Source organism: Anas acuta, chromosome 9 (assembly GCF_963932015.1).
Source record: "Anas acuta chromosome 9, bAnaAcu1.1, whole genome shotgun sequence".
In the NCBI taxonomy this organism is placed as follows: domain Eukaryota; kingdom Metazoa; phylum Chordata; class Aves; order Anseriformes; family Anatidae; genus Anas; species Anas acuta.
In genome coordinates this window covers 4,286,232-4,298,946 of record NC_088987.1, presented here as the reverse complement: position 1 = coordinate 4,298,946, position 12,715 = coordinate 4,286,232, and the positions used below count along the sequence as shown (strand labels likewise).

Sequence of the window (12,715 nt, the reverse complement as noted above, 5' to 3'; positions counted from 1 at the left end):
GGGTGCCTAAGTCCATACATTAACCATGCCTGACACTAAATAACGTGGCTTAAAAATATGTATCATAGCACGTTCTGAGGAGGCTTTTATCAGAGGGTAGGATCTCTCCGGTGATGGATCAGCTGTCATCCCCCTGCCCTGCAGAATGTCTTTGTGCTGAACTAATGGTCCAGCAGAACCGCCAGCCTGACAGCCCGGATATTTATTTGCATCCTGGTAAGAGAACTGACAACTTCATTGTTTTCATTGTTCATTTTTCACAGTTGGATGCATCAGCTCACCCAGAGCCTCATTCTTTGGTCAGAGAGGAGTGATATTTTCAACACATTCAGCTAAGCAGCTGGCTCCCAGGTGAAAACTTAACACAACCATCTCACAAATATACACTCGCTGCAGCTCCGTTTCAGTGCTGCTGGTGCTGCCGCCCATGAAGAATGGCAATGATAAAATTTTTCTGGTCTCCAGTGCACTGGAGATTTGGATAGCTTTAAATGGGGGAAAACTGACAGCCTTGCTACTCTGTTTTCTTGGAATATCATCCACAGAATACAAAACGAGTCGCTGAAGTTGGATAGCCTCGTTGCACGGTTCTGGGTCTGCATTACAGAGGCTCTCATTCACTTGCACGAAGCTGTCAGAGCCTCTCATCCCTGCAGCACTGCTGGCATGCACTGGAGAGGCTAGAACAGCTCTGATCCGCCATCCAGAAAAGTGTCCTTCACATGCTGAATGTGACATCTTCCAGGATCTGACCCAAACTATCACTTTCCACAGAACCTCTCCGCCTCTGAGGGTGTCAGCTTGCAGAACTCGATGTAGTGCTGCAGGAGGACACATCCCAGGGGGCAGAAGGGAGGAGTGAAATCATCCCGACCTCAGGGATGAGTCTGGTTGACTCTCTGACCATTCACAGCCCTTTTCTTCCCATCTGAAGACTTCCAGCTTCCCGACATGGTTCTCACAGACACTATTCCTCCTAGGACTTCTCAACAATGTTAATTTTTTTTTTCATCGCCTGGACCCCATCCACATTAAAACCACAAGAAAGTGCAGGAGCACAGTCCCATCACAGTTCAAGTTTGTTCTGCAAATGAGGCTTGATTGCCAAGTTCAAGTTGACGGGTTCAGCCCATCTTACAGAGCTCTGGCTCAGTTTTGGGAGCAGAACTCAATATTTCCACAATACAGACCAGAACTGTATCATAACCATGCCAAAGGAAAAACCAGCTCACAACCAGGTCCTCTGACTGGTTACCAGTGGTTTGTGGGAGGTTTTTGGAATATGTGTGCAAAGCTCTTGCTCTACTTACTAAGACAGAAGAGTTTTCTAGTGAAAATCCTAGTAAGAAAGCAGAAATTTCTGGAGAGGAAAACTTTAATTATTCCATTGGGTGCACACAAACTTTTTTAGCTTCTCTGCAGGACAAACCTAATTATCAAACTACTTTTCTAAAGAATAAGATAAGTGGAATATTGCAGTTGTTGTACAAAGTTCCTCAACCGAGTGTACAAATATCCCTTTGGCTTTTTCTCCTTTCTTTATGACAAGTGCAAAGGAAAGAAGCAACAGCGAGGTTTAAATTATTACACTTCTTCCTGCTTCATTTTTTTTCTCTCAGCGCCTTTCCTCTGTAAAAGGAGGAATTATTCACTTGATGTCTTTAAAATCTGCTTTTACATGCAGCGTGAGGAGCACATGAAACTGGAGGCCAAAACATTCAGACTGGAAGTCAACATCTATCAAAAGTGTAGGGGAGCACAGGGTAAAGATGTGCGCTACAACTCGATAGGGTGCCCAGAAGATTGGATTTCATGCCGTTTCCACAGATTATGCTTCCCAAAATGAAGCTGCTGCTTTTAAAGAACAGGAAATTTGCAAAGTCAAGTGCTCACACACTATGAAATGTCAAAACTCTGGTTATCAGTGCCCCTGAGCAGAGACTCTGGAAGAGCCAATCTTTCTGTACTCATTTATCTTAAAAAACAACGTGGTCTCTTTTTATCACAAGGAACAGCTTCTGTGGAGGTCCTGGGGAGCCCCAGCTGCTTCAGAAAGAGGCATTTTTAGTGCCTTACATCTTCATGCCAAATATCAAGTCATCACTTCTAAATCTTTGCAGCATCATGACAGTGAACAAAACAGCTCAATTCTTAAGCGCCAGCAGTACACCTAAAACTTCTTGGAAACCTGAAATACCTTAGGTGGACGCTTAAAAAATTTTAAAATAATAAAATTAAATAAAATTGCCAAATACAACCATAAGCTGAGGCAGAGCTTGCTTGGCAGATTTCATCCCAAATGATTATAACTCATTTACAAGGAACTGTAAAACACAGTTTTGTAATGGAAAGCGTTAGGCAGCTTTAACAAAAGGCATTACTGTCCATATCTCCCATAATTAGATAGAAAATTATTATAACTCATTTACAAGCAACTGTAAAGCACGGTCTTGTAATGGAAAGTGTTAGGCAGCTTTAACAAAAGGCATTACTGTCTGTATCTCCTGTAATTAGATAGCAGCGTATAAAATGCACTGCATGGCCAGCTTAGGATCAATTCAAATCCCATGATGTCAAAATTATTCCTCAATATCCTCCAGCACGTTGCCTGCAATCTGATTACTGGAAAACAAATGCTGATCTTCCAGCTGCTGAAGCTGACGAGCCCCAGGAAAGGGTAGGGTGAATATTAAATGCTGGGCAGGGACGGGGAGTCAGGGACAAGGGTACCCAGCTTGTGGTTGTGATCCTCGGAGCAGCTCTGGAGCTGAAGTTATCAGCTCCTGGAGGCATGGACCAGGGCCCAGACCTTCATGGGACTCCCTTCTTGTTTCTGAGGGGATCTTTACTGTGCCTGTGGCTGTAAAAATCAGGCTCCCTGCAAGCTTCTCCCCTGTCCTCAAGTCCCTCAAGAACACCCCAGAGCTGTGTGTGACCAGGCGACCCGAAAAGGGGCCCCTGCCATTTATTTGTTAGCACGTGCTGTAGTACAAGGCATTACCAGGCAGTCAAAGTCAAAATGAAGATGCATCGTGTAGCCAAGGGAAGAGCAGTTTGCCCTTCTGCGCTGCTGGCTGACCTTGCTCTTTTACTTACGGGCAGAGGCGGCCTCAGAGGCTTTGGCATCTTAACCAGCACAAGGAATAAATCAGCCTGGCACAAGGCTCTAATAGCTGTGGTGCGAGAGGATAAATAGTTTCTTCCTCATGTGAGAAGGGGGCACAAGGCCATTGAGAAAGAGCTGCATTTCTTAATTGAATTTAATGAAATATGTCAGAACAGAGCTTCCCATCCCTAAGACATCCCAGAGAGCCGGGAAGGGCCAAGGAGACAGATGGCTCTATCAAAGGAGCAGGGGACTTTACTGGAGAAGCCCTTTCAGAAGACAGGCTGGGTGGTGGAGGGCAAATGTGGGAAAGATGCCAAGAGCAAGTGCAGTCCTCCAGCAGGGCTGGGTATATCACAGTACCTGGCTGGAGAATTGGATTGTTTCAATACAGGCACCATCTCTAAGTTAAATTAATTTTCTCCCGCAGAAATCTACAACCTATGGATTAAAGAAATCTCATAAATAAGTGCTCACTAACAGCAAAAGTTGGCTCTGTGTATGCTGCTGAACAAACTGGTCCTCTTACTAACCCCAAGAGTGTGGGATAATCCATGCTCGTGAAAATCCAGGAAGCCGACTTCTTTTTTTTCAAAGCAAATAACTTTCCTAAGAATTAGTTATAAAACTATTTTCTCATGGTCATATAACAAAACAGTCCCTGCTCCAATTTTTCCACGTTGTGCATTTGTAATCTGTCACTTTATAATTGATAGCCAGATGAGATACACCAGGCACGCAGACACGACACTTCACCTCCTGATGCTTCACAAAAATGTAAAGCTGAGATTCCTCACACGGTCAGATATAGCGCTGCTATTTAAAAACCGATGCTTAAAATATTTGAAAAGTCCCAACATCAGCCAAAAAGGAAAAAAAAAACCTTGATTATTTACACTGCTACCAAAAATTGTTTCCTTTTTAGGCCTTGTTGGAGAGGAACGTGACCCGGCTACCATCATACCCCAGTGGGTCACCCTCCGTTCCCAGCAGAGACCTGTGCCAGGCTGCCGGGGGCCGCGGTGGGTGCGCTACGTACGCTGCTCGCAGGTCTCTCCCAGCCAGCCGGGGAGGCAGCGGCACGTTCCCAGGACGTGGTCGCAGCCCGCAGCGTTCTTGCAGTTGCACACCTGGTGGCAGTCAAGCCCAAAAAATCCTTCTGGACAAGCTGAAAATGCAAAACGACAGTTTTTAGCAAAGTTCTCATATGTACATACATAATCTATATTAGATATATAGTTATTGTGTCCTGAATGATAATAAAGCTGTAGACACACGAGTGTAAGTCATTCATTCCACAGAAATCCTGAATCATTCAATCTCAGGAGTGATAGTGCTCATTAAATGAGCAGCTATTCCACAAAACTTAGCGCTTTGTCTTCCTTGTTCAATAAAATCTAATATTTAAAACCCAATTCTCACTCTTGCACCATGAATACAGAATGACTGGTTTCCCAGTGGAGCCTTAAATGATGGTTATCAGAACATACACTATCCAGGAACTGCCCACAACTTTGCAACTCTGGCAGGTCAGAAAAACCCGTTATCCATATGCATCTCCCTTTATTGGACTCTTCTGTTCCTTTTCTTGCCCTGTCTCTTTTTCAAGTACAGGCTCTTTATTCAAGACTATTCCTACTGCTACATCCACCAACATAAATTCAGCCCTCTAACAGAAAGCGTTGCTGCCTGTTTTGGCTACAAGGAGGGGAAGAGTCTCTATCTGTAGACAGGCAAACCTGGACCTTCAAACAGGGAGGTCGGTAGTGTAATGCTCGGCAACATCTGCTTTGGCTTCTTCACTCTCCAGAGCTGCTGCTCAGCTCATGATTACATCTGATTGTCTCATTTACTCAAAATCAAAAGGCTGAACTTCTCTTCATCCTGTCCAGACAACAGCTTCTTCTTTGGCATAGGAACAACTTCAGGCTTACGCCATTTTCCAAGCATGTGCTGTCTCAGAAACCTGGAGAAGCACCTGACACTGATGGAAAGCCTTAAAGCACCGGGCAGCCTCTGCGCAGTCCGAACTGGTGAGAGCTGTTATCAAGTTGTAAGGAAGAAACATCAGCATGTGGTTTCAATCTTTATGTCCTTTTTTATTATGGATCAGCAGTGCGGATCCACAGCATACAAGAAAGGACATCTACTATTTAACCTCAGGTAGCTTCAAAGGCTGACACAGTTTTCCTTTGTTTGACACAGGGACTACAGAGCATTGTCAGTTATTCTTAGACATGCGCAGCATTTTTTTCCCCTTTTATCTTACAAAACCAGAAATCTTACTGGGCTATCTTATGACAACGATCAACTGCAGAAGTCCCAAGAGAGAAGCAGAGTCAGTCTGTCCTGCAGCAGCGCTGATTCCAAATCCAAACGTTGAGTGCTGCACTTCACAGGGGCTAGACATACTGTTATTAATGCATCAGTTCCTAAACACACTGTAGGACAAGTCCAAAAATCCCGCTGCCTCCAGCTCTGTGGGATAATTGTGTGGCATTCTGGGATGCTCTGTCAGATGGAGCAGTGAACTGGATAATTCTTCTGCTGGCCTGATGCTGTAATTGGGCATGTGCCTTGGGTCGTACAACACATACCAGAGAGGAGCAGGGAGTGAAGCTAAACAAAACTACAGCACAATGAAGACAATCATAACCTTCAAAGCAGGAGCTGCAGATGCTGAGCACGTCTCAGAACAACATCAGCTGTAACAGCTGCCTTCCCAAGCAGGACCAGAGCACCCTGGTGCAAGACAGGAAGACCTGGCTTGCTTGGTGGGACACGGTGCTTGCAACAAAGCTGAGAGCACCCATGGCTAACACAGTCACACCTTGATTCTTTCTGCTTTTGTTGGGGTGAACTGTTGGGCTGCCTGACACCAGGAGCCCATGGAAGCCCAGGCTTCCTGCAGGTCCAATACTTACATTTATTTGAAGCCATCGTTGATATATTTAGCAATTGATTACAAGAAAGAATTGTTTTCAGTGAAAAGGTGTATTAACTAACGTACAAATAGCTTCTGACATACAAATTAACCACTTTGCAACTAAAACAGTTTTGCTCCTTTTGCAGTTCTTTTTAAAGCGTTGCAGGGTTCAAAAGATTCATTTTTCTAAAGGACTGAGCAGTGCTGAAAGACAGAGCAGGCACGTACCACCTTCAGAAAGGCCTAATTTTCTTTCAGAGAGTGGCTTTATAGCTTTATTCTTACCCAATATTATATGTGATCGAGCCACTCCTGGAGAGGCAGTAGTGTGATTGAATGCTGCTGGACCAGATGAAGAACAGCTGAGTGAGGCTGGCCCTGAGCAAAGCAGAGATGAGATGCTGACAGACAGACAGAAGTACTTTGAAGAGCGTGTGGCCTCTTCGCAGCACCCTGCTGCTGAGGGCACAGAATTTCTGTCAATTCCTGAAGAATTCGCAGCAAGGTCTCACACAACAGCCCCTGGAGCAACACTATTTCCTAATACTGGTTGGCTTGGAAACTGTCCCATGCTGGTGGATGATGACGTAGCTTTGGGTTATGGTTGTCTGTATTACTGGCAGGCAATATACGTAGGGATGAAACATAAGGAAACGCCAATTTGATCACATTATTGCGAATATCTTCTGAGTCACCATGCTGTCCCTGCTCTTTATGCTCTTTTCAGAGAAGAGTGAATCACATACAAGGCCTTGTCTTGTGTCATACCTCCTAAACACTCCGTTCTAGTCAATGGGAAGGTTTGCCTTCATCCAGTTAAACTGAAATATGACTGAAATGTTGTCTCTGCCCCAAACACCACGGCACTTTCAGGTGTGACGATGCTTTTCACTCGAGCTGGCTGCCTTGGCAGGGAATAAGATACCTCAGCATGTCAGCTGGTAACACGACTGCTCGAGGCTACAAACACAGGCTCGCTTGCCCACAGTGCCATAAATCCTCCATGGGCATCCGCAGAGGCAGAGGAAGCTGGATAAGCCTGGTTAACTTCACCATAAAGAGACATGCAATGAAAGCCCAACACTGAGACTTGCGAGGGCTAAGATTACACAAACAATACTGAAAAATAATAGAGATTATGGAAATTCGTGGCAAATAAAGAAATGGGGGCTCATTTCATTATTAACGCCTGTAAGGTTTTACCTTCTCCTAGGATTCTAAACTTGGAAAGCTGCAAAATTTTCAGTTTCTGTGATGATGGAAAAGCCCTTCCTAGCCCCAGGATGAAGCACCAGTGGTATGTTGGCACTCGAAGACGACTCAGCAGCTCCAGCTCTCCAGCGTTATGTTCTCACATGAGATGCCTGAAAGGCGCAGAGCTTGGCCGAAGTGGGAGGATTGTCAAGAGTACAGCAAAAAGCACAGCCCTGCCAGAAGGAAACCCTGCCAGTCTCCGAGTCACTAAAAACAGAAGTGTTACAGCTCCTCAGAGAAAAGGTGCCAGAAAGTTCTACCAAGGGCAAGCCACCCACACATTTCCTGCGTCTTCATTTTTTTTTTGGAACCAACCAAACCATTCTAGATGAAACTTTCTATTTGAAAAGGTAAAACAGGTCAGCTCAGAGCAAACACCACGTCTTTTTGAAAGAAAACATGTAGAAAAAAGGGACTTTTGACAGCCCGAGGGTCATGAATGATAGACACAAAATTCTACCTTCCCCCCTCCACCATCTTCTTCCAGCAATTAAAAAAAAGTAAAAACATCCAACTTGACTGATCTGGAAGCTGAAACTGTGTTTGTTTTTTTTTTCAATTGATATCACCCTGGTTTCCCCCTATTTCTCACACCTACTTTGGAGCAGGATATTCAGCCTCTTTGTCCTTATTTTGATTCCTGCTGAAATGCAGATTTACACAACACATAACTGTATTGCTTTTCCAGTACAGTTACAAATTTGTTAAGAGTCCAGCAGAAATTATCCATGTCTTTGGTACATCAAATGCTAGCAAACACCCCCCGTACAGAACGACTTAATTTCCAATTGAATGAAGTTAAGTCAGTCAGTTTGACTTGTCAGCTGCCAATGTCAAAACTATTAAAAAATTGCAAAGGAGTCACAGGACATGCACTGGGGCACGTGTAAGAACTGTGTTGATTTGTCAGTGGCCTTGGGGCCTGTATTTTTATATAAAAAATAATAATAATAATAATAATAAAAAAAAAAACACTTATTAAAACAGAGGTTAAATAATTGTTTTTAAAAAGGCACATGGCATCGATACCAGAAAGTATGAGGCACACGTGGCAGCAGAGATTTGGAAATCATATTTATTTTGTACAATAATTCCTGTTAAGAAGGCGAGGGAAATACCAAGCCCTATTTAACTGCAGCTAATTGGGTCCTCCACTACATCACCGGGAAGGCTGTGCAGCACCTTCCTGCCCATCAGAGGGCAGTCGGTGCCTGCGAGTGGTGCCATTTCCCTCTATGGGAGTCTAATGCTGCCTCCATAAATTGCTTGATAAGGCTGCTTTCTAAACAAAATAATTGTGGCTTTGGTTTAATGATCATCATTTATAAAATCTTCAGTCATTTAGACGAATAATTTTCAGAATGTCTGACTTCATGCTGGTTCTTTTGTATCCAAAGCCCTATTTTTTATGATCTGCACAATGATACAGCACGGCAGCAGGCTCCCTAGATGATGCCACAGACTGACTCACAATAATTTATCTAAGAAATCCTGCCCATCATTTCCATCTCTAGAAAATTATCAAGTGATAGAAGAGGATCTGGTGGATTTATTGAAGTTAAAAGGATGTGTGTCCTTAAAGAGTTCATATGGGAAGATGCACAGCTCCATGTTTTTCTCTCCCACATTTCAGAGATGCACTAGGAGTAAGCAAATCTAAGGCCTGACAAACATCTTTGCTCTCAGTGCTAAAGTAGTATCGTGTTCCCATGAAGTTCAATGGTTTATTTAGATCAGTTGCTGCAAACTGTAAAACCAGCTCTGTGGTGATCTGAAACAAGCCATGTGCATAGTAAGGGAGGGGGGCAGTGCAAGCAGCAGTACCTTTTCCACAGAAGGTCCCCATCCAGCCAGCACCGCAAGTGCAGGCTCCGCTCACGTGGTCGCAGACGGCTCCGTTCTGGCACTGGCAGCTGTGCTCGCAGTTCGGGCCAAAGCTTCCCTCGGGGCATCCTGCAGTGGGGAATCAAAACCAGATGACGGGTTAATTCTGGAGCAGACCACGGATCAGCGGGGAATTTTTAGATACATGGGAATTCCGACTATTTGCAAAAGGAGAATTGAGGCGTACAGGTAATGCCCTAAAACCGAGATCATTAAGCGCTCTCCTTGGGGTGCAGGTAAGCTGGGCTGTTTTTGTGAAAGCTTATTTTAGAAAAATGTCAGGGTGTTGAAAGACTAAATTCTGCACAGGAAAGTAATATCTTGTGATAGTTGCAAAGCCTGCAACTCCACAGTTGCTGCTTGATGACACTTTACACACTGGTCTAGCACTGCTGGCTGGCACGTGTCCTCTGGGACGTCCACAGCCAGGAAGGGGAAAGCTCCCAGCTTCAGTGCCTCCTCTTGAGGCCCTGTCCTCTGTTTTCCTGCAAATCCTTATTCCCCAGAAAGCTGGAGAAAATATGCAATGTGTTGGCCTCCTTCAAAAAGCTCCAAACCGAACGCTGCATAATTCACTTTCAGGCTCTGCTTTGAAAAACTCAGCCTAACGCATTACATCTGGGGGACAGATTAACAATTACAATTCCACCGCAGTTAATGTTAGCAGTTTTAAAAGATTTGCATGGTGTTCACTATCTGAAGAAATAAAACAGCATTTGAGAATGAAAATAAGTTCTTCCAGGATTATAGGAAAATCAATTAAGAAGAGGGCCGGTTGCCTAATTGACATTAGATATTTTGGACAAGCTGAAATGCAGAGATACGCTTAGGCTAAACACAATATTGCATGGCCTCTATTCAAGTTTGAAGGTACTGTGAACTTCCCTCTAGATAAGCTATGCAGATTATTGCCAGCTCTCTTAAAAAAAGTGTAGGATTTTGTGTAGGATTTTAGCAATTATACCAACAAAGTGATTTTCAGGCAATCTGGAAAGAATCACAGAGAACAGAAAACAGTGAGGATCCTCAAAGACACCTCTCTGCCTGCAATACAGCAGTGTTTGCTGCTGCCTCTTTGGTGCTGTAGGAGGACAGGGAGAGAAGCCAGTGCAAATTTGGTCATTCCTGCAGGTTAGTGACTCTCTACTAACTGGAGCCGTCCCCTGGGTCTCTTACAGAGGCCATATATTGGGATGGGGAACAGAAGGATATCGAGGTACCCCCTTTCTTTGCTTTCACTCATCTGTGTCTGAAAATGGGACATTGCTTAGTGGTGAACTCGCTTCAATGTATGTGCACTTAACAGGTGAAATGCAGTCCCAGCGTTGAATTGTATTCCAGTGCAGCAGCAGGTGGGGGCTCTCGGTGAGCTTCCTTCAAGCCTGCGGCGTTTGGCCCGCAGCCGAGACTTTCAAGGTGATGGCAATGGGTCAGTACATCTCACAAACGATTTCACAGTCCACATCACAGAGAATCTGCCCTCTGCTCAGGCAGGCATGCCCAGAAACATCCCCAGCTCCGGAGAACCTGAGCTGACTGCAAAGCTGCCAGGAGAAAGAGCCCGACCTGCGGCAAGGGCCCTGGTATGCCTTGGGAGCAGGGGAGCTCTTGGCTGATAACACAAACCTCGCCTCCAAAAGTGCTTAGGGAAGAGTTACTGCTTTCATAATCCTGCTCACACACACACAGATGTATGTATTATATAGATATATAAATACGTAATTAAAGTGGGGTAAAATGCAGACTGAAGAAAACAGCAAACCTAGAGAGGGAACATCAGGGGTTGCCAAAATTTTTCTCTGAAGCGATGGCTTCACTAATTGCCTTGCCTGTGTCAGAGAAGACGAAGCCCAGCTGTTTGGCTACTTCCTATCTGCAGAGATGCCATTTTGAGAGAGGTCAAGAGAGAAAGCTAAGTGGAGCTGGCAGCTCTTTCTCTAGGAGCTGGGCTTCCCATAACTGACCTTCCATTCCCTCTGTGCCAACAGCAACAAGAGCAACTTTCCAGGGTTTTTGTCTTAGGTCACCGTTCCAGATTAATTGTTTTGACATTTCTGTGTGACACCAGCAGTTAATTCTGCCTGCACTACTGAGACTCTGGTAGCTGGATCTGTGGTGCTGTAAGATTCTCAAACTAATAGATAAAATCTTTGTTTTATTCAATAACAAAAACTGTAATAAAATAGTGCAACTATGCAACTTACTGCCACAAGATGAACCGGATACCAAATGTTTGCATGGAATAAAAAAGGAAAGAGGCACATTAATTGGAAACAAATACCACGTCGTATTAAATATAGAGATATTGCTTCTGTTTCAAGAAGCTCCCACGTGACAAATTGCTGAAACCTGGGAAAATGTCAGAAATTCTCTATATATCTGTTTTTATCCTCTTAAGGCTTCTGCTATTGACCTCTGCTAGAAACAGATTAGTGGAGAGCATGGGTCACTGGTAAGACCATTGCGCAATTCTTGCTGTTAATAAAGAGAGGACCCCAAACCTTCCTGATTTTGCTTCTGTTATGTACATGCAAAGCATTTCTATCTGTCTGGTCTTAAAGAGCATTTATAAAGACATGCATATGTAAAATCGAATAAATATAACTGATATGGAAAATTTTATGCCAGAAGCCAAGCACACATCAATCCTATCATTTATGCAAGGTCTTAACATTAAAAATAGCCATTTAGGCCTGAAAATAACTTTTCTGGAATCCAAATTAGTGGAAGTATCTAACCCCAAAGAAACCCGAGATCCCTTCAACACAAGTACTCAGTGCCATGGAGGCCAAGTAGCTGCAGCTCCTCCTCAAGTCAGTTATAAGGAAAAACAATTTCCGCTCCTTGGTTTTGCAAATTCCTCCTGTTGACAAAGTTGCAACTCACTCTGTTCGCAGTGTTTCCCAGTAAATCCTGGCTCACAGAAACAAGATCCAGTGACAGGGTCGCAGCTACCATCACTGTTACTGCAGACACAGGTGTTTTCGCAGCGCAGTCCCCAGCGGCCACTACTGCAGGCTGAAATGCAAAACAGCATTTATGTTGAGAATGAACTTTGAGCTTGGCTGATGAATTATTTTACATCTAAATAACAGAATAGAGAAGACGCAAAATAACCCCTTAATATACAGGCACTCTGGACTAGACTCAGCTGCAGCAAGTGGCATAAATCGATAGAAATAAATACAGTTTTGCTCATTTATCCCAGCTGAAAGTAGGGGTCCATAGGCAGTATTACAACATCTGTATAAAAACTATTCATTCACAGTCAGTCCCTATCAAGCACAGTCACAGAGGCTTTCATAGAAACAAAATATCAAGTAGGAGCTGACTTAGCAAAAATCCAAATAATCAGAATTAGCTGGTAGCTACAACAAGCATCCAAATTGAATAAAAAATCACTTCTTATTAGCAATTAGCCGTTTGCAGGAATTACAAATGGACAAGGCAGCTTCTTTGCCTCCTGAAGGCTGGATGCCTTTCTGCACAAGATGCTTTTGTCAAGTACAGGGAAATGGACTCAGCAGAAGTGTATCTGGATGAGA

General features: G+C 44.0%; 1 protein-coding gene across 4 annotated transcripts in view; it reads right to left on the bottom strand.

The window, feature by feature from the left end:
• Nucleotides 1–12,715, bottom strand: part of LOC137861057 (multiple epidermal growth factor-like domains protein 6) — a 191,551-nt gene that overhangs the window by 24,455 nt on the left and 154,381 nt on the right. For all 4 annotated transcript variants that reach the window (XM_068692071.1, XM_068692074.1, XM_068692073.1 and 1 more), the window contains 3 exons: nt 12,057–12,188; nt 9,111–9,239; nt 4,146–4,274 (listed from right to left, as the gene is read on the bottom strand). In XM_068692071.1, the coding sequence (XP_068548172.1) occupies nt 4,146–4,274; nt 9,111–9,239; nt 12,057–12,188 (390 nt within the window). The remainder of the gene's footprint in view (nt 1–4,145; nt 4,275–9,110; nt 9,240–12,056; nt 12,189–12,715) is intronic.